This window comes from Sylvia atricapilla, chromosome 17 (assembly GCF_009819655.1).
Source record: "Sylvia atricapilla isolate bSylAtr1 chromosome 17, bSylAtr1.pri, whole genome shotgun sequence".
In the NCBI taxonomy this organism is placed as follows: Eukaryota; Metazoa; Chordata; class Aves; order Passeriformes; family Sylviidae; genus Sylvia; species Sylvia atricapilla.
In genome coordinates, this window is record NC_089156.1 from 9720645 (window position 1) to 9747783 (window position 27139).

Here is a 27139-nt window from a genome sequence, read left to right on the forward strand (position 1 = left end):
AAATGCAACCAGCTTTGGCTCTCTCCTGGGATTTTGGGCAGGCACAAACCATTCCGGTGCTTCAGGCACTTTCTCATTAAGCACTACGGCTCTGTGGGCTGATCCTCATTAAAACATTTCCCAGGCATGCTCCAGGAAGCAGGTGGGCTTCACAAGGCCCAGGGAACCTCTGCCTTGGCCCAAACCCCAGGACACAGCAGTGATGAGGAGGGACAGCCGGACACCTCAATCTGGGAACCGCCACATACTTGGAGCTGTGACCCCAGTGCCGGGATGATGTGGGGAGCAAGGCAAGGAGCAAAACTCCATAACCACAGCAAAGATTGAGCCTCCAGCCTGCAGGTGAATCCCAGGAAGCCCTCCCACAGCCCCCACCTGCACATGACGTTGCGGAGCTTCTCCAGGTTGGCGGGGGTGAAGTACCAGTAGTTGCGGTCGCAGCGCTGCACGTCCTTCTCGATGCGATGCAGGTTCACCGTGTACATGTCCAGCAGCTCTGGCTGCCCAAAACAAGAGCAGAGTTTGATTTTTTTTTTCCAGTAGAAAAATCAGGAAGAGAGTTGTAAAGCCAGTGGGGAGACAGGGCAGAGTTTGGGGGGAAGGTGGGAGCTCCTCTCTGCCCAACTGCGGGATCAACACTGGGCAAATACAGGTAAATCCCCAGTGAGGCACATCTGGAGTGTGTGCTTCAATTCTGGGCTCCACAGCTCAAGAAAGACAAGGAGCTGCCAGAGAGGGTCAAGCAGAGGCCAGAGAGATTATTTGGGGTCTGAAGCATCTCTCTGATGAGGAGAGACTGCAGGAGCTGGGCCTGGTCAGTCTGGAGAAGAAAAGACTGAGAGGAAATCTCATCAATCCATACAAACATCTCAAATCATGTGCCAAAAGGAGAGTCCCAGACTCTTTTCAGTGGTGCTGAGGGACAGGACAAGGAGCCATGGCCATAAACTGAAACACAAGTTCCACCTCAACATGAGGAAAAACTTCTTGCCATGCAGGGCGGCAGAGCCCTGGAACAGCTGCCCAAGGGAGAGCATGGAATCCCCGTCTCTGGAGACATCCCAAACCCACCTGGACATGTCCCACCTACCCCAGGTGAGCCTCCCTTGGCAGGAGGGCCCTTCCCATCCCAGCTGTTCTGGGATTCTGTGGTCCTGTGAGGCAGCCAGGAAGGAAGCCCACCTGGGCCAGGTGTGTACTTACAGAGTAGGTGACACCCGTGGAGGAGAGAGCAGCTGGTTCACTGCTGGTCAGATCGGTCACAGTCAGAGAGGCCAGCTGTGGGTACAGACTCTCCATCTCTGGCTCCTCAGAGAGGTTGTCCTCACTCTCCACCAGGCTCTGCTTCTCAGCCTCGCTGTCTGCCCAGCTCTCCACCACAGTCAGGGCCACAGTGTCACTGTCACGAAGGAGCCTCGCCGAGCCCTCACCCATGGGGACAAAGTCCACGCTCCCACCAGTGGGAAATTCACTTTCCAGGCTGTCTTGGCCTTCCAGCTTCTCCTGCTGAGCACCTTCTGTGTCCGGTGGGGCTGGCACATCCCCAGGGGCAGCCTTTCCCTGGGAGCTGGATGAGGATTTGGTGGTTTCCAGGGCACTGTCCTCGTTGCTGAAGCTGCGCTCCGAGAACCCCGAGGTGATGGAGAAGTTTTGGGAAGAGGGGTGCCCAGAATCAGGGGAACACGTGCCGTTGGGGACTGTCCCATTGGGGATCTTGCTTTGTTTGCCATCTTCCAACTGAGAATCGACCTCAGTCTGTTCCACCTCATCCACAGATTCAAACACCTGCAAAGTGGGAAGACATCCCAGGCATTCAGCCAGTGTTGGGAACAGACACTACGTCCCCAAGAGGTGTGTACTCATAGTGCCCATGTTCCCAGCAGTGGAGAGGGAGGAAAATCCCCCCTTTAGCTTCTTCTCCCTGGATTTGAGTCAGCACTCGGTCGTTTGCACAACTCCAAGCCCACAAATCCCTTCTCCAAAGGATTGTGCTTTGCTTGGCATTATATACTGGGCAGAAATTTCAACAGGTGTTAAAAACCTGGCCATGAACAGAGGGAGCAGCCATGGGCCCTTCAGGTGTGAGTCCACAGGGCAGAGCTGGGAGTGGAACATTGAACACCACAAGCAGAGCACAGTTCTGACATCCAAAGCAGGTTTGGGGGCTCATTTACCTCTTCCAACCCTGGTTCTGTTTGCCAGAAATCATTGTGGTTGTGGTGAAGGGTCGGCCCAAGCCAAGGCAGAGGGGACAGGGGCTGGAGGGACAAGGTGCTCACCTGGGTGCTGGAGCTGGAGTCACTCTGCAGCCGGGCGTGGTTCTGCCGGCCGGAGCTGCAGCTCTGCGAGGACTGCAGGGGACAGGGAAAAGGGCAGTGAGAAGGAAAAGAAAAAAGGGTCAGGGTGAGGGAGTCCAAGCAGAGGTGACACTTCTGCAGGTGAAGAACAAGCAGAAAGTGCATCCAGTAAATATCTGACCCGCAGAGGACGCTCCTGTCACATCAATGCTGCCGTGTCACCCAGCACAGTGCCCTGCCTCAGCCCCTGGCACTGCTGGGAAGGTGACAAAGCCACAGCCCCGGGTCAGTGCACTTGTTCAAGTGCTGTGTGTTGGGTCTGAAGGAGCTGCTCCCCTCTGGCCTGCACGGAGGTCACGCTGCCTCCCTGGAGTGCAAATTTCTACAAATCTCTGTCCTAATTTGGCAGCAGTGCAGCTCAGCCCAGCTCAGTTTACATAAACGATGAAGTCAGGCTATAAAACAGTCCCTCCAAGCATATTCATGCCTTTTTTCCTTTTCTTCAAGGACAAATATTGATGTTTTAAGCCAGACTCAGTGGAAGCAGCTCCCCTCAAAGTCACGAGCACTCTGTTCTGGCTTCCAGCTGAAGCACAGAGGGAAGGGCTGGGCTTTGGAGACACCAGCTCCATGCTCAGCTCTGTGGAGTCCCTCTGAGCAACCAGCCCTCAATGAGAGCAAGCCCTCCCCATCAGCTGAGCAGAGGTGCAGAGCATGGCCATGACATCACACACAAACAATAGGATTTTAAGAAAATACAGCACATTCAGAACAGCACTTGTCCCCACCCTGGTATTGTGGGTGTTTGCTGGGCAGGGCTCTGGTGGGGAGAGGAAGGGCGACAGTTTTCCTCCATCACCATGGGAGCACTTAAAACAGGAAGTTTCAGGTTGAGATGGGAAAATTGGGAAACTTTGCGTGTGTTCACTCTGTCAGGTCCCTTCGCAGTGCCTGTTCCCAGAACAGAGACACGTGGCCACAGAGGAAGAGCCACGGTGGAGATGCTGAGGGGATGGGAATGATTCCCAGGGCTTCAGCCAATGGAGCAGCACCTCTGCTCCCCCTGAGAGCTGGATCATTCAGTCCCACCCTGCCCCTGGCTCAGACCTGCCTCTCTCCCTCTCTGGGCACACACGTAGTCTGCAGGACTGGGGCTGAGCTCATCTCCTTCCCAAAGCACCCACACAAACTTCCCGGAGGAAAGCAGATCAAGTCTCCAGCACTCACCTCCCCTTGCCTCTGGGCCAGCAGCCTGAGGTCAGGGAAGGCTCTGCCATGCTGGGCTCTTCTCTTTCAAGGACAAAACCCTCATGGAAACACTCCCTGGACTCTGTTCCCAGGGCTGCCTTTCCTGTCACAGGCTTTTCCCTCCACACCCTTTGATTTGGGCAGTGGATCTCATTCCTCACTGCACTGCTAAAAGCCAGTCCCAAGGTTCTGGGTACCCCCTCGGATGACACAGTTTACTGAGGGTGTGCTGAGGCTTCTTCTCCCACGTTGGAAAAGGGAGCCATGAAACCCAGTGCCCTGCTTCACAGCCCCTTAGTGCCAGGAGCATGCTCTTCCTCCTCACCCCCACTTCAAACCATCTTCCATGGAGCTAATCCTGATGTGTCCCAGGAGTGCATCAGGCAATGAGTATTTCACTTCCACAGAATACAGCAAGACACACAAGTGGGCACAGGTCAGGGGAGGAGGGTGGGCAGGACCTGTGTCCTCACTCCACGGGACTCTGGGTGGGCACTGCCCAAGCCCTGTACACGCCCCTCACCTCATTGCTGATGGTGGAGTCCCTGTGCATCATCCTCTGGATGTGTGAGTCCAGGCTGGCCCCCGAGGAGCACTTGGCCAGGGCTGCGGCGTGGGACTCCTTCTCGCGCTGCCGGACGATGGCCTCGCAGCCCAGCCACTCTGCCATGGTGTGCTCGTAGCACGCCCTGGTCTGCTCATCAGCCTGGGACACAGGGGGACACAGGGGCTGGGAAGGGCTGTGCCTGGAGAGCCCCAAACCAGCCCCTCCTGAGCCCCACACAGGGGGCTGCGCATTGGTGTCAAGTGTGGCTCACGGGACACGGCCACCCTCACCCTGCACGGTGCCTGAGCCACAAAACGTGGCCAAAATTTGGCTGGAAAAATGCCCACCCATCTCCTCCCTGCCCTCCCAAGGTGCACAAGGCACTGAACAGGAGGAGCTGCACGGGCCAGTGGCAAGCTTGGCCCTGCCAATTCCTGCTGATCCAAGTGTTTGTCCCAGTCCCACATCCCAGCCCAGACTGGGCACGAGGCCCAGTGGGCACACAGGGTGGGCTCTGCTGACAGACCCTCCCACTGGGCAGGACCAGGGCACAGCAGTGAGCACAGCAGGCTGCTGAGCTGGCAGCACACCCTCACCGACCTCCTTCCTCTCTGCTTCTGTCATCCCAAACTGGTAATGGCCCAGCAGGAAGGGCCACACAGCCTTCCTGATCTCGTGCTGGATCCCGCCGTAGTAGATCAGCCGCAGCAGCTCCTGGTCCTCGTAGCTCTGTGGGAAGAGCCTGGGTCAGGGCACAGCCACAGCCAGGACATCGGCTGTGTGGGTGTCCCCAGCCTGGCTGTGCCACCCTTCAGCACCCAGAGCACTCCCAGAGCCCGACCCCAGCCCCGCTGCCATCTGCTGCAGATGATCCCTCAGAACCCTGCTGAGGCTGCTGTGGCTGGAGACATTTTGGCTCTCCACACCAACGAGTGGCCCACCGAAGTCACCAAGGGCCACTGCTGTGCCTCTGACCTGCCAGCACATCAGGACCCCAGTCAGGACAGCAGTGACAGACACTGCTGCAGGCAGGCTCTGAGCAGAAGCACTTTAAGAAGAGCACTGTTCACTCCCCAACTCCAACACAGTGGTTAGGAGCCTCAGGTTCTGTCCAGCTTGGTTGACTTCCCTCCTTGAGGAACTCCTTGATGCTTTTCACCACCTTCCCCAGGCTACACCCACCGCCCTGGGCTTCAGCAGAGCTGGCTGTGTCCCCAGGCGTGGCCCTACCGAGCTGTCCTGCAGGTATCTGTGCCAGATGTCCACGGTGAGCCCCGCGGTGGCGCTGCAGGGGACATCGGGGGACACGATGCTGTGGTTCACCAGCGCTGACAGGTGGGTCCTCACCGTGGACAGGTGTCTGCAGTAGGCCAGCCCTGCAGCAGGAATGCGAGGAATGGCATTGGTAGAGAATCCTTACGGGTTTCGAATGATGACCTCGCAAATAGACTAGATACTTTAGAGAAATAGAATTACAGAAGAATGTGTTGTGGTAGAAGCCATGAGGGGTTATTTTGAGGTGATTGGCTTAAAAACTGGCTTGCAAATAGACTAGGTATTTTAGTGAAATAGAACTACGAAAAATAGACTTGTGAAAAATGTATTATAGTAGGATTCACGAGGCGTATTTTTAGATGATTGTCTTAAAGGCATTAGCAGCATTGTGTAGCAAAAGCTGACAGGGCAAAAAAAAAAGCTTATAATGTACTGTAATTAAGAAATAGTTTAGCTTCTGATTTTGGTGGTGTGAATTGTAACACCTGTACCATCTCACCCTTCACATGAGACTGAAAATGGAATAAAAATCCTTAAAACGCCTCTCAAGAGCTCCGTCTCTAGGTCAAAAAAAAAAAAGGATAATCTGACACAGGAACACCACACCTCAGCTGGGGAACTCTGGGAAACACGAGGATGAAGAGCAGGAGAAGGCTCTGGTCAGGCTGGGCCCTGGGGCAGACCCTCTGCAGGTACACCCAGCCCTCAGAGCAGGGATTCTGCTGGGACAGGTCCCTTATACCCCTTGTCCCTTGTCATCTTGTACCCCAGTGCTGCTGCTCAGGGGCTCCAGGCTGAGAGGCAGAGTCCAGCTGTTTGTTCCCCTCCCTGAGCACATGCAGCAGGCTGATCCCAGCTCCTGCAGCCACTGGCAGCTGCCCCAGCCCAGAGCCCAGGATCACCCCTCACACATCCCAAGGCAGCCTGATGAGTACTCACATCCATAGAAAGCCCGGGACAGGATCTGGTACTTCATGTTGTCACACAGCAGCTTCAGAGGAGCTCTGCCAACAAAACCACACGGGATGTGAGGGGAGAAAACGCTCCTGTTTATCCCCCTTCAGCCTGGCTTTGATCTCACTGATCCAGCTTGGTCAGGGATGCTGCCCGGGCTCAGAGCAGCAATTCCTGCTGCCAGGCTGTGGAGCAGCTGAGACGTGCCAGATGCAGGGACGAGGCTGAACTCAACCACATCCCATGAGCCTGCCATGGCTCCTGGGCACTGAGCCCTGGCCCTGCTGTCCCCCCGTGTCCCTGTACCTCTCGTGGCTGCAGCCATTGGCCGGGCCCCCGTCGGAGGAGCCGCTCTGGGAGCAGGAGGAGCAGGAGGATTTTCGGGTGCTGGGCTGCCACATGGGGGGCAGGACGGCCCCTGGAGCATCCATCAGGTCCTGGGGCACTGCAGGAGGGCAGAGAGGAGCATCAGCTACAGCCTGGCACTGCCCTGGGGTCAGGGAGCTACAGGGGCCCAACAGAGAGAGAGAGAGAGCTTTCATTGGCAAATGCAGCATCCCACTCTTCCCAAGCAGGACCCACCACAGGGAATCACTGGTGAGCTCAGGAGAAAGGAAAGAGCACTGATGAGAGAGAACCATCACTAATTAACCAGTTAATTCAGAAAGCTGATCTTAAACTGCTCCGTGCTGACCAAGGCAGAAACCCAACACCCAGAGAAGGGGCTGCAGAGAGAAAACTGAAATCAGCTGCTGTCCCAGCAAGAGTGGATTACTGGAAAAGAAAAGGCCCATCCCTCAAAAGATCCCATCCAAAGTTCAGGGAAAGAAGGGAGCACCCAAATCACAAGAGAGGAGGTGAAGACTTGGATGAAGAGGTGGAGAGGGACAGCAGGAGCTCTGCATGCTGTCACTTGTTAATCCCTGCTTAAACTCAAAGTGCTACTGCAAAGGCCTCGGGTCCTGCTCAGGTACCACCCACACACAGCCCAGGCCACGGGAATAATCATTTTTACTCCTCCTTGGGCATTTAATTGTGGTAGAAATTTCATCTTCTGGCTGGGCAAAGGTGTCCTCGCTCTCCCTTGGTCTTACTGACTTCTCCCTGCTTGTGATAAGGAATAAATGACATTGGCAGGAAAAATACTGAATTATTCCCACAAAAGTCCCTTCCCCTCCCACTGAACTGATGGGGCAGTGACAGTCAGTGGTGACAGGGACAGCTCTGCAGGGCCTCTCAAGTGACAACACAGGCGAGCTGAGCACCAGACCCAACCAAGAGCTCATTACACTGATGCCAAGAGGTGCCCAGAGCAGCATGGAGAGCTCGGGATGTGCCAGGGAGACTCAGACACCATTTAGGGATCACCACCATCCTGCTTCCAGCTGGAATCTTCATCATCTTCCCTCTCCCAGCAGTCACAGGTGCAAGGAATGGGTGAAAAGCACCATTAATGGCAACTGGAGACACAGAGAGAGGACAAAGGCACCAGTGAAAGGGGAGAAAGGAAGAATCTGTGGAGAAGAGAGAATGATGAGGTTCCACCCCTGGCTGGGGAGGTGCAGAGGAACAGCACAGGCTCTGATGATGCCAGCTGAGGAGATGGCAGCAATTCACTTCCCAGAAAATGTGGCCCCCAGCATGGAATTTTAAAGGGGTAGATCAAAAGGCAGCCACAGAAAGGCACATCTCTATCTGCTGGTTTAGCTTCAATCAGGTTTTTATCTGACTCACTGAATGATGTTAGTCAGCTGAAGGCAGGGAGGACCAGGTACAATCTCAACTGACGTTATGGAGGAGTCACAGCAGATGTAATTTCTCCCTCACAGCCTCCAAAATGCAGGAAAAAGGTTTCCATCAGATTTCAGAGCTTTTTTTTTTTTAAAAAAAAACACTCCACAAGCCTTCTACCTAAAACTGATGCTTTTCCCCTTATGAAATCAGCTCTGATGCCCCCAGAGGTCAGAAAACAGCTCTTGGCATCTCACAGAAGAGCGAGGACAAATGTACAGACATTTCAGCCAGACATTAAGAGGCATTTCTGGTTTGGAAAATCCAGCAGCATCCCGTCCCTCGAGTCAGGGACTGAAGACAGGTGGGTGCAGCCTGGCAGCACCCAGAGCAGGGTGCTGTGACCTTTGTGCTGCAGGAGCCACACTGAAGGAACATCACTGGATTTAGTGCAGCCTGGGGGCAGCAAAGGAACAATCAGCCCTGGAGGCTTGTGATGACAGAAGGTGGCCCCCAAGACACCAAAGTGAATCTTTTCACTGAAATTATGTGTAAGAGGGTTTTTTTATGACCATTAACACTGTTGTGCAGCTGCAGAAACAAAAGATTCAGTAGCAAGTGGAAGGTTAAAACAAAACAAAACACCAAACCATGGAATCATGGAAAGATTTGGGTTGGAAGTGAATTTAGAGACCATTTAATTCTGCCCCCTGCCATGAGCAGAGGCACATTCCATGATCCCAGATTGCTCCAAACCCCATCCAGCTTGGCCTTGGACCCTTTCAGGGATGGGGCAGCCACCATTTCTCTGTGCCAGCACCTCCCACCCTCCCAGGGAGGAATGATGACATTTAAGAGCAGACAGCACTGGCACAACCAGAGCTCCTGCCCTGGAGCCACCTCCTGGTTTGCCCCGTGCCCATCAGCTCCTACAACCCTCCCAAAGCCTGCCCTGCACTCACCAAACTCTGCCTGTGTCCCGGGGTAGATGATCCTGAAGACATAATCCGTGGCTTCATCATCTTCCTTGTCGGAGGCGGACTCGGAGGAGCCCTGGGGGCTTCTTTTCCTCAGTTTGGGAAACACCTTTCCCTGGGGGAGCAGAACATACACCTCATGAGCCACCCACTCCCTTCCCGAGCTCGTGCCCCACATGCTTTGCCATGTCTGCACATTCCCTGGGCTGCAGCAGCCCCTGGATGGAGTTTCCAGCTGCAGTTCAATCCATAACCCTGCTGGGCACAGGGTAAGCACAGCCCAGAGAACCAAACCCTCATGGGCAGCCCTCCCACTGCCACCACCCCAGAGCTTTCCAGAAGGGTCTGTCCAGCATGAGCTAAACCCAACCACCACATTTTAAGCCCCACCTTCCTTATAAATGTTGGGAGGGGATCGTTTAAAACACAGCAGCCACTAATGGCAGGCAGAGGGTCCAGCAGGAGCAGACACCCACCTTTCCCCGCTGTGACCAGAGGGGTGGATCCAGCTGCCCGTGGGGCAGGAGGCCGTTCTCCAGGCAGGACAGGAACTGCAGCAAGTGTCCCCCACGGGGGAAGCGCAGAGGTGGCCTCTGGATGCCATCCTGGCTCACCAGGACAACCGTGCCACCGCTGTCCACTGTTGGTGACAGACACGGCCATCAGGGAGGGAAACGGCACAGGCAGAAAGGCAGAGGGCAGGAAAGCTCAGGGGATGGAAAATAAGGACTTTCTCCCTTGTGTGGATTCTTCTCTAAGTCCATGATGAGACTCAGAAGGTCCTGGAAAAGGCTTGCTGGGATGGCCCCCTTGGAAATCAGAGCCCTGCTCTGCAGGGAGCACTCCCAGCCAAGCACCACAGCCAGGAGCTGGGGAAAGACTTTCCCAAAGTACTGAAATCACAGTGACCACCCAGAGCTCTGGAGCCAAAGCAGAACCACATCCCAGAGGCAGGATCAAGTGCAGGGTGACACAGCCCCCGGCAGCCAAGCTCTGGCCTTACCTTGCTGGTGACAGTGCAGATACACGATCTCCTCCAGGCGAATGGTCATGGCATAGTCCCAGTACACGCTGGAACAGAGGGACAAGGGAAGCTGTGAGCCTCAAGGGTGTGAGAGGCTCCCAATCCTGCTCCAGATCCCCTGGCACCAGGCAAAGCCACAGAAAGGATGAGATCCCAGAGCAGTGATGCCAGCCTGATGAGTGACAACATCCCTCCAGGACCAGGAACTGTCCCTGCCACCTCAGCTCAGCCTCAGTCCTGACCCTCCTGCCCTGTGTGGTTTCTCTGCCCTCACTGATCCCAGACACAGGAAATGTGTCCATGGATCCTGGCAACTGCAGGGAGGGACTGGAGCCCTGCAGAGCTGAGCACTCTCCTGTGAGCACCCCAAGAATCTCTCAGGAGCAGCCCTGGAGCCCCAAGACAATGTGCAGTGAGGTCCAAGCCTGGGCTGCTGCTCTACCCCAGGGAGGGGAAAAAAACCCTCACAATTGGTGGGGTTTTCTCAGAGCTCACAACAGATTTGGTCTCAGCTGCTCCTGTTCAAGAACAGTCTCAGCACAGGCACCTCGAGGTGTCTGAGCAGATCTAGAACACACTGGAGAGCTGGTGGCCAGCAGACAGAGAAGAGAGGCAGGGTTTCATTCCAGTGGAGAGTCCAGCACTGCTGTCCAAGGGTGTCAGCACTCAATCACATCCCACTTCTATGCAACAAATTGAATTTCCAGATTCTGAGCAGCAGCAGCATCTGCCACTTCACAAAAATAGTGCTTAAATAACATTAAAAACAGCTCGTGAAGGACAGGAAGGTGTGCAAGAGTCACTCCTTGTACAGTCATACTTACTGTGCCATCTGCCTCCACTCTTCCTTGGTCACGTCTTGACACTGGGAATTTTTAGAGCTTAGGCTGATGCCCAAGGCAAGAACTCAGAAAAGGGGTGTAGAGATGAAAACAGATTTTAGGGGAGGGTACCAGGCACAACTGAACAGCCCAGGGGCCAAGAAGAAAGGGGAGATGAAAAGAACACAAGTAAACAAAACCCAAAATACTACATCTGACAATGAATGAAACTGAGATCAAGTTTTGCTGAAGAAGATCCCTACTCCAGGTCATCAGCGTCCTAAAAACACTCCCACTTTCCTGGAGCCAGGAGAAACCCAGGAGCACAGTGCTCCTGGAGGGAGAGGAGGGCATTCCCGTCAGAAAATCCCCCAGGGCAACAAATGAAACCACTTTGTTTTGGAACAAGCCCCGTTCCTTCACTGAGCCCCTCCCAGCAGAGACACACCTCACCCCACCTCCTGCCACCCTCTCCCTGCCTCCTTCCCATGACGGGCTCAAGGACGATGGTTCTGCTCTGGGAAAACAGTGATGCCTTTTTGCATCCCAGATCCAAACTCTGACCCAGGGGAACATTTCCCCCCACCCTGTTTTGGCACACTCAGAGCCAGTCACCTCTTCTCATAGTCCAGGTCCCCCACGGAGCCATTCATCAGTTGGTTGGGGGTCCACTTCAGGGCCATGATGTCAGCAGTCTGGTGAAGGGACAGATATCCTGGGATTGCCTCCATGTCATCTCGCTTGGGAAGAGAAACACAGCGACACAGTGAGCTGGAAGATGTCAGAAGCACACAGCCCTGGAGCCCCAGTTGTGGCCCCTCACACGGCCCTGCCAGTCACAAACAGGGAGAAACTCTCTGTGTCCATGGAAAACCTCCCAGCAGAGACTCCAGGACACCTCGAGGCCTTGGAAAAGGGCTGAGAGCAACTGCCCAGCAAGGAAAACTTAATAGCTCCACCTAAAAGCAGTTTGCACTTCATTTATTTGACTGCAAGAAGCAGGAGAAGGAGTTTTGTGGTCAAGAATGGGCAGGGAGAGGAGCCTGTGTTTCTGCCCAGACTGGAGCAGAGCTCTTCCATCCCACTGGCAGGATCCCTATCACCAAGACCTCCACAGTCACATTCCATTCACTGTCTTCCCAGACAAAAAATGTGGTTTTCTCCACCCAAGAGCAATTTGAGATAGAAGAAGGTGCTGAGGAGCAGGGCAGTGTTTCAAAGCCCAGCTTTCCCAGCAGGAACTCACCGGCTGCACCAGGACGTTGTTCTTGCCATACAGGAGTGTGGCTCGGGAATTCTGGTGCAGGGACTCCACATAGTCCCTGGCAGACAGGGATGGCCTGTCATCCATGCTGCCACTGGAATGTCTTTTCTGGATCTGCAAGAGACATGCCCACAAACGTCAGGTGAGCACAGACACCCTCTGGCTTCCCAAAAGTTTATCTTGAACCTCATTCCCTCATCACTTATACGCTTATGAGAGTCGCTACTAGAAATCTTTCCCTCAGGGTCCTCTAAGGGGATTCCTGACTCTGTCCAAGCTCAGAGAAGCGCCAGGAGTGAGCTTTGTTTGCAATGCACAGAGCACATTCAGCTTTCTGCTCATCCATGATGGTCCCAAGGGACACAGACCCCGGGACGCATTGCCAGGAGGAGCTGGCATGCCAATGCCCTCCATGAGCCAAGTCCCCAGCACCTCTGCCTCAAAGACTTCCCTCATCAGAGGGCTCCACAGGCCTTTCCAAGCAAAAGGGAGCCCAGACCCTGTGGATGTGGGAGGAGCAGAGAGAGGCTTATCCCCCACTCACGCAGAGCGCCGGGCGCTTGGTGGGCGAGTCCTGGCGGCAGTGGGAGCTGTGGATCCTGTGCCTCTGCACCAGCTCATCTGCTGAGGGGTCTGTCCAGAAGTGGTCAGCAGTCTTCATCTTGGTGTATTCCAGCGCACAGGGCCCCACTGTGGAGAGAACATCCCAAATGTAAGGCAGCCAACCTTGATCCCACCGCCACAGTTCACCGCCTGGATCTGCAGATCGCAGCTTTGGGATCATGGGTTTGGAAAGCAAGGAGAGAAAGTGTTACCCAATAAAGATGCAAGAATTGGCCCATCCACAGGATCCATCAGGAGAGCTTCCTTCTCATAGTACTTACTAGAAGAAATAAAGGACAGCAGAATGCTGGAGCACTGCAAAGTTACAGACAGTGGTTTAAATCCCTGCCATGCCCTTCTCTTTCTGTATCTCCCCTTGATGGGAAGAGGGCAAGAAGCCCTCAACAGGCTGTTTCTGCCAGCTGAGAAATTCCTGGGGAACAACAACCCTCCTGCAGCACACTGCAAGCACCACCATCTCCTAACTAACCTGTCCCAGGACAGGACACCTCAGCCCGCAGATCCCAGAAGACAAGGACAGTGCAGCCCTAACAATCCAGCCATCACCAGGACCAGTGTGGCCTGTCAGTATCTTAGGGAGTGCACAGGGGTCACCAGCAGCAGGCCATCCATCCGAATCCCCAGGATGGGCACTCAGTGACACACCTGGCCTGTGCCATGCAGGGATTTTCCCTGGCCCGTGTGGACACTAGTGTGTTCTCAGCCAGCAACACCCCAGTGCCATGGACAGGGACATGGGTGGCCTGTGCCAGGGCTCACCTGCTGTTCTCCACCAGGTAGTGCACGATTTTATCCAGGACCTTTTCGAAGAGGGCTGTGCGGATCCAGAGGTGCCTGATGGCCTGAGGGGACAGGTTGGGCAGCTTCGGCACCTTGCGCACGTTCTCCGGGACCCCCTGGGCTTGGTTTCGCCTTCAGAGGTACAAGACAAGAGACAACAACAGCACAGGCTCATCCCTGAACTCTGAGGGAGCCCAGGGTGCTCCTGCCACCAGGAGTTTGGGGGTGTTGGCTGGGGGATCCCAGGGAATTGCATGGAACACAGCTCTGGAGGTGTTCCCTGTCCCCATCCCATCCCCTGCTGCAGAGGGGCCACACCTGCATTTGAAACCAGAGGTCACTAAATCAGTTCCCCACTGCAAAGACACCCCAGAACTCTCCTCTCCCTCAGCAGAATCCTCCAGCCCACACATCTTCCCACGGCTGAGCTCACAAGCAAAGCAGCTCATCTTAGGACAGCTTAAAATTCCTGCCCCCAGGTAACTGCTCCATCCATCTCCCTCCTAATTGTCCAAGGATGAGTAATCCTCTCCCAGACAGCAGCTGAATTACTGCAGGTTCAAGCCCTGCACACTGAGACACGCCAAACGTGGTTCCAGCTGGCTTGGTGAACTGGTCCATAAAGTGTGACAGCTCAGGAGCAACGTGCTCAGCTGTCCCTGAAGCACCCAGAGCAGGGGCAGAGAGAGCTAGAACTTGTCCACCCCTGCTTAAACCACAACCACAACTCAGTCTCCTAGAACCAAGTTTGGTCAAGAGATAAAAAACCCTGGAGAAGACCGAGCAATTCCTCCTGTCGAGGCTCAAGCTGGACCCAAACCCCACTTCCCACCCCAAAACCCGAGTGAGCAGAGAGGACTGGCAGCCAGGCCGGTGCCTTACGCGTTCTCAATGAGCTGCTCCAGGTCCTGCACCTTCCTGCAGAGCTCCTCTGCCAGGGGGAAGCTCTTGCCCACCTTCATGAAGAGCGCTGCGATCTTGTTGCTGCGCAGGAAGCCGGCCGCCCTCCGCTTCAGCCCGAACAGCACACAGCATTCCACGGCGGCTGCAGAGAGCACAGGCCTCAGGGTCAGGATATTCCCAGCTGGAAGGACCCACAGGGATCAATCCAACCCTTCCAGTGGCTCCATCACTGGAGCACACAGTTGTTAGCACCAGGCAATCTTGGCTTTATCAGCACCGTGCTCCATCCAGTCGAGCCGACCCCAGAGCTGCTGGAGCACCTTCCCCATGGAGTCAGGCTGAGAGAGCTGGGAATGTTCAGCCTGGGGAAGAGGAGGTTGTGTGAAGACCTCACAGCACCTCCCAGGATCTGAGGGGACTACAAGGAATCCAGAAAGGGACTGTTCATCAGGACCCCTCTTACTAGACCAGGTTGCTCTAAGCCCCATCCAACCTATCCGTGAACACTTCCATGGATGGAAGCTCCTAAAACTCCTCAGACAGTAAATCTGAAGGCAGAGACATCCCCACCTTGGCTTCAGGAAATTGTAATCCCATCCCACGTGGGAATTAACAACAAGCACCAGAGCTTCTCCAAGTAGGGCAATTAGGCTGACATTTTCCCTGTGGGTTTCTTGTGGATTGTAGAGAAACCAGCATCTCCCTGATGTTTTCCCTTCGGCCCAGTCTGAAGGGATAGGCACAGCTGGAACAGGAAGTTTCACTCCCTGTGCTGGGATGGTGTGAGTCAGGAGGAGAAAGCTCAGGAGCAAGGACAGGCACACTGAGGGTTTCTAAAGCAGCACAGGAAATGGGGCAATTTTCCTCCAAAAATCTCAGTGTTCATACAAACATTTTTCTGAAAAGCTGAAAGGAACAAAGAACCTGGGGATGAACCACAGGCAATGCCAGCAGCTCAGTGTGGCTTTGGGGACTCTGTTGGCACTCAGGGATACAAGCACTCATTAAGCCACTGTGGAAGGCTGTGCCTGACTCCATGTGCTGGACACTGCCCAGAGGCACTCACCAAACCCCAGTGAGTGCCCACACAGCCCCAGACACCTTCCCTGTCCCACCGTGGTGAGCAGGGATCTCGGGAGCCAGCGATGACTCCACAGAAAGACGTGCACAGGCACAGGCTCCGCCAGCAGCACGTTCCCAAAGTCCCCTGGGAGGGCTCAGGATGGATCTCTAGTGCCAATCCCAGACTGATTAAACAGCCTGATCAAAGCACTGGAAAATCACAAGGACCCACAGTCCTCAGGCCCTTGATCCAGGGGTGACAAGGAGTTCTGCTCCCTCCTCCCCGGGAAGCTGCTGAGCCGAACCCACTGGATGCTGCTTCACCTCGTGCCTGGAAAGGCACACTTCCCTCCAGCTGAACAACTCCATGGAGACAGGAAAAAGGCATTCCATGGAGCCCCATCAGCAGCTCCCAGGCTGGGAGAGGCTCATTATCCTGCCCTGCTCTGTGCTCTGCCTGAGCTCAGTGCTGAGCAGCAGCATCCGAGACACAGCCTGTGCTGGCAGAACAACAACAGGTTTGGGCCAGCCCAGCCCTGCTGACCCCCAGCAGCCAGGCAGAGGCACTGCATGGACGTGTGGCTTTGAAATCAGGCTCTGCACAAGCCCTCTCAAAGCCCAGAGGGCTTTGCCTGCCCCAGGATTATTTTTATAAATAAAATAAAACCCGTACTGCTCCACGGCTTTGCCAGAAAAGTCAACATCTCCCTCATTTGTCCTATGCTTCAAAGCTAAAATAGAAGTGACAAACAGCCCCACCTGCCTGGGACTGCACCCAGAGGTGCCCATTTGGAGTGCCCAGCCCAGGCCAGTGCTGAAAGCTCAGGTGCCCACAGTGGGTGAGCAGCCAGGGCTGCTCCTGCCCAGCTGCACTCCCAGGAGACTGAACTCCCAGTGCCACCAGTTGTGTTCCAAATTCCCAGCAGATAAATGGGACCAGTGGTGCTCCTGCTGTGCTCAGGTCATGGGCAGCACATCCCAGCTCCTGTGAGGAAGGGAGAAATCTCAGCTCCTGAAAGGCCTCTGGCACAGAGCATCAAGACAGAGCTGTCAGCAGCATCTGTTCCCAATGCCACATCTCAACCTGTGCACAGCACCACTCCTGCTGGCAAAACTACAGGGAAATGTGCAGCTTCCACAGGAAAAAACTCTCCTTGTGCTCTACTAAATCCAGGGGCCATGGCAGGATTTTTAAATCAGATGACTTTTGGAGCTCAGTTGTGTCACCACTGCAAAGAGATTCTCCTCATCCCTCAGGATATAACTTAGAGCAGAGCCAGGATATACAGGAAACGATCTACAGCAGACACACATGGTGCAGGGACCCTGCTCAGCTACACCCAGGTGAGGGGGGAGCCTAAAGACTGAAGCTATTGCTGAGCTGCCCAGAGCTCTGATCCAAACCCCTGGGGCTGAGCATCCTTGGCTGACGTGGCCACCAAAGCCTGGGCTCCCAGGGCCCCGCCGCCGGCTCCCCATCATCCTCCCAGGGCAGCCTGGACGTGACACATGCCAGCTCCTGTTTGTCTGCTCCAAATCCCCCCTCACAGCACCACGAGGGGGGCCAAGGGCTGCTGCCCTCCCCTGGCAGACCCCTGGCTCCATCCCGAGGGGTTTGTGCTACGCTGGCTGAGTGGAGGGCGTGAGCAGGGCTCTGCTGGGAAGGCAGCTCCTCTCTCTCTCTCTCTCTCTCTCTCTCTCCAGGGAAAAGGGCAGCTCTGGCAGCCAGATCCAGGCTTGCAGCACGCTCTGCTTGGCAGGGAAAGAGGTTATTTATGAGCTCGCCCAGCTCCTGGAGAGACACAACACCGGGGATGGTGAAGGAACCATTCCGGTGAGGGGAACAGCAGACGGAGCAGGAGGGGGACACCAGGAACCACGGAAAGGGCAGCAGCATCTTAAGAGGCCAGAAGGAGCCAAGGAGCCCTTCCAGCCTGGATGCTTCAGCTCCTTGTCTGAGGAGCCTATAAATAATCCCAGGCTGAGAAGCCTCGTGCTGCACAGAAAAGCAGGGAATGAGTCACACCTGGAAGTCTGCTCTGCTTTTTCGATGCCACTCAGGGGCCACGGGCTGGGAACAGGCTCCTGAGTGCCTCTGATGTGAGGGCCCAGCAGGTAAGGAGAAAGCCCAGCCCCCTTCCCTTCAACTCCTATTCTGCAACAGCAAAGGAAAGATTTGGACTCGACAGACTTGCAGCTGAATCGATTCTCAAGGGAATTTAAAAATAAAATATTATTTCTAGTCCTTCCTCAATGGCTGCACACACTGCCAGCACCCCTCCCTCTTTTGACACGTCCCTGTGTATTTTAAACACAAAGACCTCAGGGAACTCCAGCCTCTGCCAGAACAATCCATGCTCTGGCACTCTTCACTTCCCCATCCTGAGGTCCTGGAGCTGGAATTCCTGTTCCCAGGAATGGCACAGCCCAGGCAGGGAATGCACAGCACCAAAAGCCCCAGTCCAGGGCAGCATGGGAGACTCACCACAAAAGGAGATGATGTGGCTGCTGTCCTCATGCACAAATTTCCTTGTCACAGCCTCCTCCATGATCTGCTTCACCTGCAGGACAGAGGCAGTTAGGGAAAACATGGAATTTCAGCCATGGACCAGAGCCCTGCAGTGTGGTGGGTGCACAGGAATCTCCTCTGCTCCAAGGTTTTCCCAGTGGCACAGGAGATCTCACGGAGGATTGGTGCAGCTCTGCCTGCTGAGCATCACCAGCTACTTCCAAAAGTCAGGTATAAAAAGGGGATTGTTTCATTTCTGAGAAACTTCACAGGAGGAAAACAATGGGCCGAGAATTAACTGAGGGAACTGAGCATCACTTAGATAAAAGTCATCTAATAAAGGTACCCAAACCTCATATTTAAGGTTTTTACAGCATTGTTCTGCTCTCTCATTTTGCTTGACAAATTTCCTGTGACAGAGCTGTCCCAAATGACTGCAACTCTCCATCAGTGCCCAATTCAGTGATCACCTGGCACCAGCTGTGCCCAGGAATTCCATTTGCACAGCAGCGCCAGCAGCTCTGCCCTCTCTGACTCACAACTGGCACTCAGCTGATGCAGAGGAAGCTGTCACTTAGTGCTCATCAGGGGCACCATTAGGGGACAAAAACAGATAGGACCCCACACAAATTATGAGGGTAATTTTTGCAGGGAGCAGACAGGAGGTCAGCCCCACCAGGTCAGGTCTGGCAGCAGAGTGGTGACTTCCATCCCCAGCTGTCACTCTCCCTAATCCTGCTGCAACCAGCCCGAGCTCAGCTGAATCTTTATTCAGTTCCCAACCCCTTTTCCTTTCAAACACAGCTGCCAGCATGCCTGGTTCTCATCTTCCAGTGCCTCCATAACATCTTGGGTTTGGAAAACACAGGAGAAAGTGTTCCCAGCACAGAGCTGAGGGTGTGAAGGAAGCTCTGCTTAGCAAGGTGTTCTCCCTTAGGGCACAGGGAGGAGGGAAATACAGCAGGGCAAGGCTTGGCCAAGCAACCCTTGCATGAATGAGAGACCTTAAATAGCATCATTTGGGGAATTAACCTCCTCTGAAAGGTGTAATCAAGGTCAGTTATTCACCGCTGACAGCTCCATAAAGGAAATTCTGAGTATGGATTAAGAGCAGAGCCCTCTCTGGGCCAAGAGCTGCTCCTGTCAGGTGAGATCCCTGATCCCTGCTCGGTGACTAACAGAGCCCTGAGACTTCCCTGGGTGCCAGCAGCTTGGATGAGCTGGTACTGAGTCAGGAAGTCACAGCAAGGAATGTCACCAAGATGTGGAGCTCGGGACTGGAGGTGGCTCAGGGCGCTGGGAAATTCCTCTTGGCACAGCAGGGTCCAGCTCCTGCGCCTCCCACATCTCCCACATCCCAGAGCAGAGCACTCAGAGCAGGGACCCCACCTGCAGGAACACCCCAGGGACCAGGATAAAGCTCCATCTTCCACCTCAGTGCTTTATTGTGTCCTAAAACTGCAGCTGCATTCCTGATCTCCCACCTACAGTTTTCCCCTTGTCCCAGTGCCCCAGGGAAGGGGCAGCTGCAATCCTCACTGAGGGCTCTTTGCTCCAGCAAGGTTTTGTTTGACACTTCAGCAACAGAAATGGGGACAGAGCAAGTCCCAGCAAGAGGAGAGGAGCCTCTGTCTCCCACACATCCCCTGGCCTTGGCTGCAGGAGGGGATCAGGGAGGGGAAGCAGGACACACCTCGTGTCCACCAGTGCCCAGGTGCCTGCCCTTTTCCTCCACCTGGAATTCCACGTGTCTTCTGGCAGCCTGTCCCAGCCCAGGAGCCATCCCTGAGCACCCCTGCTAGGGACCTTCACATCCTCAGGGATTCCCTGAAATCTGGCTCTCCCAGCTGGCTGAGCCACCCTTGTCCAGATGGCTCCTGACCCTCACCCAGGCAGGCTGAGCTTCCTCTGTCAGCAGGACACAGCTCTTCTCTCTCACACACCCAACTGATCTCCCAGAAAATGATGGCACACATACTAAATGTACACTCGTGGCAGCACTGGTGGTATCAGGATTTTAACCATCCCTCACCCCCCAAAAATACACCTGAAAATGAATGTGTAGAGGTCTGTGTAAGCAATATATTGAGATATTTGTCATAAATTTCAATACACTGACACGATGCCTGCAGTGCCTCAGGCCACGGGGCCTTCCCCAGGGCAGTGACCATCTGTCTGTCCATCCAGGACAGCAGGACACGGCTCTGACTGGGCATTTCAGTGCCAACACTGCACAAACCACCTGCACGCTCGAGGCACAAACAAAACACCTTCCAAGAGACACGGTTTAGTGGAAAATTACTCATTAAAAGTAAAAAAAAAAAATTTTTTTTGCATTGCGTCGGCTGAGGTTGTAAGGCTAAAAATAAGTCGAGGAAGTCTAAAGGACTGGAAGTGGGAAGGGCACTGCAACAAGGGAACTCATCCTGGGGTGTGAAAAACACAAACAGCCCCAGAAGGTTGAGGCCAGACAGACAGACAGACAGACATGGTAACACAAAACAAAAGATATCTTGGAATCCTGGAATGGTTTGGGTGGGAAAGGACCTTAAAGATCATCCAGTTCCACCCCCTGCCATGGGCAGGGACATTTTCCATTATCTCAGGTTTCTCCAAGCTCCATCCAACCTGGTATTGGACACTTCCAGGGAACAGAATCAACACTTCCAGGGAATAGAACCAAGAGATTCCCAACTCTCTCTATGTACCAAGAAAATTTTCCAACAAAACTGCCTCACATTTGCCCAAACAAACAGACACAGCTGGCATCTGTAGGACAGCTCAGAGCCAGAGAACCCCAAAACTCCTGACAAATCTCCCATGCTGTTGTCTGCAGACCCCAAAGGACTGTCCCTCTCTGAGCAGCTCCCCACAGCCAGCTGGGATCACCACCACCACAGCTGGGACCTGCCACGTGCTCCCGGATCCACCAGGAATTTGTGACATCCCAGGGAGGGGAGGGAACATCAGGAGGGAACATGGGCTCAGCCACACTTGGCTCCCTCCACAGGGAAGACTTGAACAGCCTCTGAATGTGCTGCACTCCAGCATTTTAATGCTAATTCTCAGATTGTGGCCAGAACAATCCCAACAGATGAAGCTGCCCACTCCGGATCTCATGCCAGCCTTGGAAAATGAGATGTTTGCTCTTCTTTTGTTAGAAAGGAAATTAAAACAGCAACTAATAATTTAGCTGTAGGTAAACTCCAGAGGAATATCATCCAGTGTTCCACAACAGCACAAACAAACCCCCTGGCTCCAGCTGAGAGCACAGGACAAGTCCCCCCAGAAAGTGAAATCAAACCCTCATGTGTCCAACATCCCCAGGCTGGGATAGAGGCTTAGACCTCTCTGCTACAAAATTCCCAGGGATATGCACCATTCAACGCCCAGCTTTGCTGTCACTCAGCCCTGTTGTCATTTGCACTGCTGGAACAAGACAAATGTTATCACAGCCACAGCCACCACCGAGGTGCAGGGACCAGGAGCAAGCCAAGAACTCCACATTTAGATAGTCCAAGGCAATATTGACTCACAACTGTTCTGCCTGGTCAGACTTTTCCCTATAGAACCTGTACTCTGGATCATTCAGGGATGCTTGCAGTCTATTTTCCTGCCTCTTCACTGGTTATTATGGCGTTTCTGTGGAAGCACAGCACCTCCTGTCCATTTGGCCATGCTCATAACTCTGTGAAATCGTTTACAGCAAGCCAGATGCAAACAGAGTCCCCAGGGAGATCCTTTTCCCAGTCCTGTTCCAGGGCCAAGCTTGCTCACATTGCCACAGCCTGAGAGCAGCTGTGGGGATACTCCTGGTCTCCAGATCCAGGAATGGGCCTGGCTGCCATATCCAGCACCAAAAAAAAAAATGCCTGGATGAGCAAAAAATGAGCCACACACTGGAGCCAAAGCAGTGGGAGAGCATCTTATCCCAAACCCAAAGGATTTCGAGCCAAAAATGGAGAGAGAGATGGGAGTGATGATAATGGGGATAGATGATGGAGATGTCTCCTGCTCCCAGTGAACACCCACCTCAACACAGGGTGTCTGATGAGGTGGATGAGATGCTGCAAGACCAGGGCCAGGAAGCTGCACTGCCTGTACCCCCTCAGAGTCACAGAATTCACCACAGAATCACGGAATTGTTTAGGTTGGATCAGACCTCCACTGAGCCCAACCATTTACCCAGCACTTCCAGGTTCATTGCTCCTGTTCTATCCACCTGGCCCAGGAGAACCATCAAGCCCTCAAAAGACATCAAAGAGCAAAATAATTAAAAAGAAAACGAACCCCAAACCCCCCAAACAAATTATGAAAGAGGCTTTAAACGTGATTTGCTTTTGTACATTTGCTTTTCAAATTCTTTTCTAAGCTGGAGCTTTCTCGTTCTCATCACTGCTTTGATTATGTGTTTGAAGTGAATTCTTACAATTCTTTTAAAAAAATTCCCATTTTCCATATCAGTTTTGGTGCAATGAGGCATTCATTTGCTGTAGTCTGAGCTCTCCTGTAGCTGCTTCTCCCAACCAAGGTCTCTTTCCACGAAAAAGCTCCCCAGGAAGCAGCTCCCCCTGCTCCAGAGCTGTGTCCCAGGCAGGGCTGTATCTGCAAGGACAGATCCCCTGCACTGCAGGGGAATATTTCTCAGCAGGAATGTAAACCTGGTTTTGCTGCATGTACCAAAGGTGTCCAGGGCAAAGCAGGTGCAGGATCTCTGCTCAGCTCCAGGACACAAGGACATTATTCCAAACCCCAAGTCCTTCTGGTGCCCACAGGAGTGTCTGTGTGCAGGGAATGCTGGAAGGAAATCCTGGGATGTTTCATCACACTGCCCATGCTGGAGCTAAAGCCACTTTTTTCAGCTAAAGCAGAACTTCTCAGACTGAAACCTCTCAATAACCAGATTTATCTTTTCATTTGGAAATGAAATGTCTGCCTGTTGCCTGCCTTGTTGCTACAACACCCTTTTTTAGCAGCCTTGTGGATGAAATTCCCATTTTCAAACTGGGTGCTGCAGGATTCCCTGTTTCTCCTGTACTACCACGTTCCTCATCTCTCCAGCACCAAACACCCTGATTATCCCAAAAACAGGTCCAAACAGACTGTCCAGCACCACCACGAGCTGCAGCCACACTCTGACACTTCCCTAAGAGACCACTAAAAAAAAAAAGAAAAATCCCAATGAATTGTGCTCAGATCAGTTAAAACACTCCCAGCTGCAGGGCACAGGCACCATTTATACCCAGAGACATTCTGGTGGCCCCTGGCACGAGGGGACAGCACAGGGACAGCTCTGATGGCACCAGGCACTTGCCTTGAGAGCCATTTGGCAGCTCCCCTGTTCTGGCTGCCTCAGAAACATCGATCACCCTCCAGCCCACGGAGACCTTTCGGCTTTTCTAAAAGTCTTATTTAATTATTGATGGCCTCTTGCTGAATAAAACATGGCACCTCCTGCAGCTGAGGGATCCTCCATGTGACACACAGGAGGGAATTCCAGGCCAGCCCTTTCCCAGGAACCAGGGGTGTTTCCCAGCTGAGGAATGGGATGTGGCTCCTTGGGGGATCAGGGAGGAGAAAAACTCCGAATATTTGTGTGCAGTTTGCTGGAAAATGAATTTAAGACCTGTTAATGGAAGGAGCCGTAATGCAACATTGCACCCTGGGGGACACAGGGGTGATCCCAGCCACGTGGACTTGCTGATGGTGTTTCCCACCAGGATTTCTTCAGAGAGCACCAACTCTTGGCCAAAAATCCGTGCTTACAACACTAATTTAGGCTGCCTGAGACCACGTTATAGCTGGTTCTATTCCCGTGGTGCTTGTCAAACGCACATTTCCACGCCATCTGTGGGCACCGCTCGCTGTAAATGCTCAATACAGACATTTAAGGAAACATTTAAGGCAAACTTTAGTCATTTCTGTGTTTCCAGCACACTCAGCCTCGAAGCTGGGTGCTGTTCTCACCACGTCCCAAAGCTCCTGTTTTTCCACCCTGACGAGGCGGATCCACTGAAACGTGGCAAAGGGTGATGCTGAAACCAAGGGCAACTTCCAAAGCTCCAAACTGCCCTGAGTATGTGCAAAGCCAGGTATTTCCATGGCAACAGCCAGGATGCTGGGAGGGAGGAGGGCAGGATATTTTGGCAGCAGAGGACAGAGGGTGGTCCCCTGGCCCAGGGGAGGTGTGAGGAAGGGGAAAAGCATCACAAAACCTGCTCTGGGGATGAAGGCTCAAGCCAGGGGTTTCTGGAGCTCGAGAGCCCTGGTGCAAAGCCCTGCTTTTATCTTGAAAAGGGGAGGAAATGGTCCCCAGTGATCAGTGCTGCTCTTCAGAGCAGATCGATGCAGGCAATCGAGAAATGCTGCATTAAGGGCCCTCTGTTCTCTCTTGGTACAGAAACATCTGAGAAAAGGATGCTCTGGGTGCTTGAGAGACATCAGAGGGTCCCCCTGCCAACAGCAGCTTTCATTACCAACCTGCAGCTCATCATCCTCATCCTTATCTTGCCTGAACACTTCTGACAGCTACACAAAGGCCTTTTGCCTTTTTTTTTTTTTTTAATAAACTGGCCTTGAGAACACTTAAAGCTCTCAACATTAATTTTTCAAATCCTAGTAACATTAAATTAATTTACAATTTTCCACCCATCCAGAATGAAATAGCTGGCACTGACGCCTGCAATCTGATATTTAGGGATGGCAGGCACACAGAAAAACAAACCCAAGCTGCAAAAACATTGCTCTTACCAGTCATTTGTGTTATTTAGCCACAAAGCAGGCAACATGGCTGGGGCTTCTCTGAAAGGGTGGGAGGAAGAGACTGACTGTTGTTCCCATGACACATGATGGAAGAATTAGTCAACATCTACCCAGTGACAACCACTCCAGCTACTGAAAAATAAACAATATTTCTGGTAGAAGACAAGCAGGCTGTGGTCAGCTCCCATTTTTTTGGAAAGAATTCTAAGAACAGGCAGCAAAATGTTCGATGCAGGTTCAACAGCTCCTGAGGAGTAAAGACTCAGAGCTGCTTCCCGAGTGGCAAGTTAAACATAAACTAAGTTTTTGCAGAAGAACAACCAAGATGACTGTTTGCTTTCATACAGCTTTTCACTCAGCTCACATTCCAGGGACACGTGTGCAGGTGGATTGCACCTGCTTCTCTTCCTCTCAAAAACACACCTCAGGACTCTCCTCTATTCAAAACACTTGTAAAAGAAGGGGAAGCAGAGGGTGCAAAGGGGAATACTTTTAGTTGAAAACTCACACCCCTCCAAACCTGGGTATTTCAGGCTCGTTCCACCTGAAAAACGCTCTAAAAAATAAATCAGAGAATGTTGGTCATGCTGCTTATCCTGCACAACAGGGCACGGGATGCCTCACAAAGTCAGATTTCACTCCTTCCCTTGCAGCCTGCTGACAAACAGTCAATTCTGCAGCTTCCAGGGCTGGTTTGATTTATTATGACCATATGGGGATGGGTGGGGGGGAGGGAGGAAGAAGATGGTGACAGATAACAGAGCTCATCTCAACATCCACTGCAGCACAGGACTTCTCCAGAATCCTTAACCATGGCAACAGCCAAATACTGAGGGCTGTTCAGTGCCCTGGGTGATTCCAGTTTATTGTTTCTGTCCCTGCTTGGATCAGACCTTCTTCCCAGTGTTTGCCTCACTCAGTCATGGCCCTGGGGTGACAGATGTGGCACAGCTCCCCAAGGACAGCCCTGCCTGCCCCTGTTCTCAGCTGGGCTCACCTGCACTGAGAGCCCTGGCCCGAGCAAAACCAGGCGTGGCCTCGTGAAATGAGAATAACACAGGTTTGAGAAAGGTTAAAATTCTGAAAGTGGGGGAAAAAAAAACACCCAAATTTCTGCAACTGGCCCTTCCTCCTGCTCCTTGGAGTCTGCACAAGCTCCTGACTTAACCTGAGGCCAGCCTAGAAGAGGGAGGAAAACCAAAAGCATGAGCAAGGAGCAACAGGCACAAGAATGCCCCACCTGCTCCCGGATTCAGAGATGGTGCTGAATAATTAACTCCATGAGCTACAGGATCGTGTTTCCCCAGGTTTGTAAATCCTAGCAGAGCAAAGCCCAGGTGGAGAGCACAGGTCTTCCATGGACTTCCCCCCCCTGTGTGGCTGTGCACCCACAGCCCCCACTGCTGGACCCAGCCCCTGGCCAAGCGCAGCACTTCCAGCAGCAGTGGAAGGCAAATCCCAAGGGAATGGCAACAACCTGCACAGGCAGGGAGGCCACATCCACATCAACACCCTGGACAACGGGATCACCAGGAAAAAGCCTCTGCTCCATGTCAGCACGAAGGGGCTGCTGGAGAGAGCCCAGAGCATGCCAAAACCCCAGGTCACGGCACCACGGTGGCACTTCACAGGGCAGGAGGGTTTTCCCTTTCCCTCCCTCAGGATTTACCGGCATTCACCAAACCCACGTTATCTCCTCAAAAGCCAGCAGGAGGGCACGGGCCAAGCCCAGCTCTGCTCCCTGAGGTACCAGCTCCACTTTCCCCCAGCACAGGGCGCTGGGAAGGGGCAAAGCTGGGCTCTGCAGGCCACCACTGGAGAGGCTCTGGGGGAAGGCAGGAGCAGCCACCCTGCAGCAGCTGTCTCTGCACTCAGGAGCTGCCACAGACAGTAAAGTAATGAGATGGCAGCTCTATCCACAACGCTAAATAAATGTCATACCCTTTTTCCTGGTTTAATAGCCGTTGCTGAGGCAACCGGTAGTATTCCTTTAGCACCACACCCGGCACAGGATTAAAGGTGGGAAGAGGTCTGGATGGGCAGCTGCCACCCTCCCCAGACCCACCACCCACGGGGCTGCTTCTCCCGACTCCAAGCAGCGCCTTCCACTCCCCGGGAGCCTGAAAACCGGAGAACGAGATGCTCGTAACACCAGAAACAAAACACCACACACATATTCCCTCCAACTCCGGCATCCCGGGAGGTGACCTGCAGGGACAGAACGTGGGCAGGACATGACAGCAGCTCCCGGTGACCCAGCACCGGGCAGGACTCGGCTCCGTGGCTCGATGGACCGTGGGCTCAGGTGTAACACACGGGATAAACACGGGGCTCGAGGCAGCTGAGCACGAAACAACGCGC

The 27139-nt window shown here is 53.6% G+C and overlaps 1 protein-coding gene across 1 annotated transcript in view; it reads right to left on the reverse strand.

Moving 5' to 3' along the window:
• Nucleotides 1-27139, reverse strand: part of SGSM1 (small G protein signaling modulator 1) — a 32193-nt gene that overhangs the window by 4322 nt on the left and 732 nt on the right. The window contains exons 3-21 of the mRNA XM_066331790.1: nt 17993-18068; nt 14425-14587; nt 13522-13674; nt 12954-13021; nt 12683-12828; nt 12121-12252; nt 11490-11614; nt 10033-10100; nt 9506-9669; nt 9015-9144; nt 7611-7781; nt 6628-6766; nt 6307-6371; nt 5323-5468; nt 4693-4821; nt 4069-4251; nt 2280-2351; nt 1204-1785; nt 376-500 (exon numbers count right to left, since the gene is read on the reverse strand). Of these exons, the coding sequence (XP_066187887.1) occupies nt 376-500; nt 1204-1785; nt 2280-2351; nt 4069-4251; nt 4693-4821; nt 5323-5468; nt 6307-6371; nt 6628-6766; nt 7611-7781; nt 9015-9144; nt 9506-9669; nt 10033-10100; nt 11490-11614; nt 12121-12252; nt 12683-12828; nt 12954-13021; nt 13522-13674; nt 14425-14587; nt 17993-18068 (2837 nt within the window). The remainder of the gene's footprint in view (nt 1-375; nt 501-1203; nt 1786-2279; nt 2352-4068; nt 4252-4692; nt 4822-5322; nt 5469-6306; nt 6372-6627; nt 6767-7610; nt 7782-9014; nt 9145-9505; nt 9670-10032; nt 10101-11489; nt 11615-12120; nt 12253-12682; nt 12829-12953; nt 13022-13521; nt 13675-14424; nt 14588-17992; nt 18069-27139) is intronic.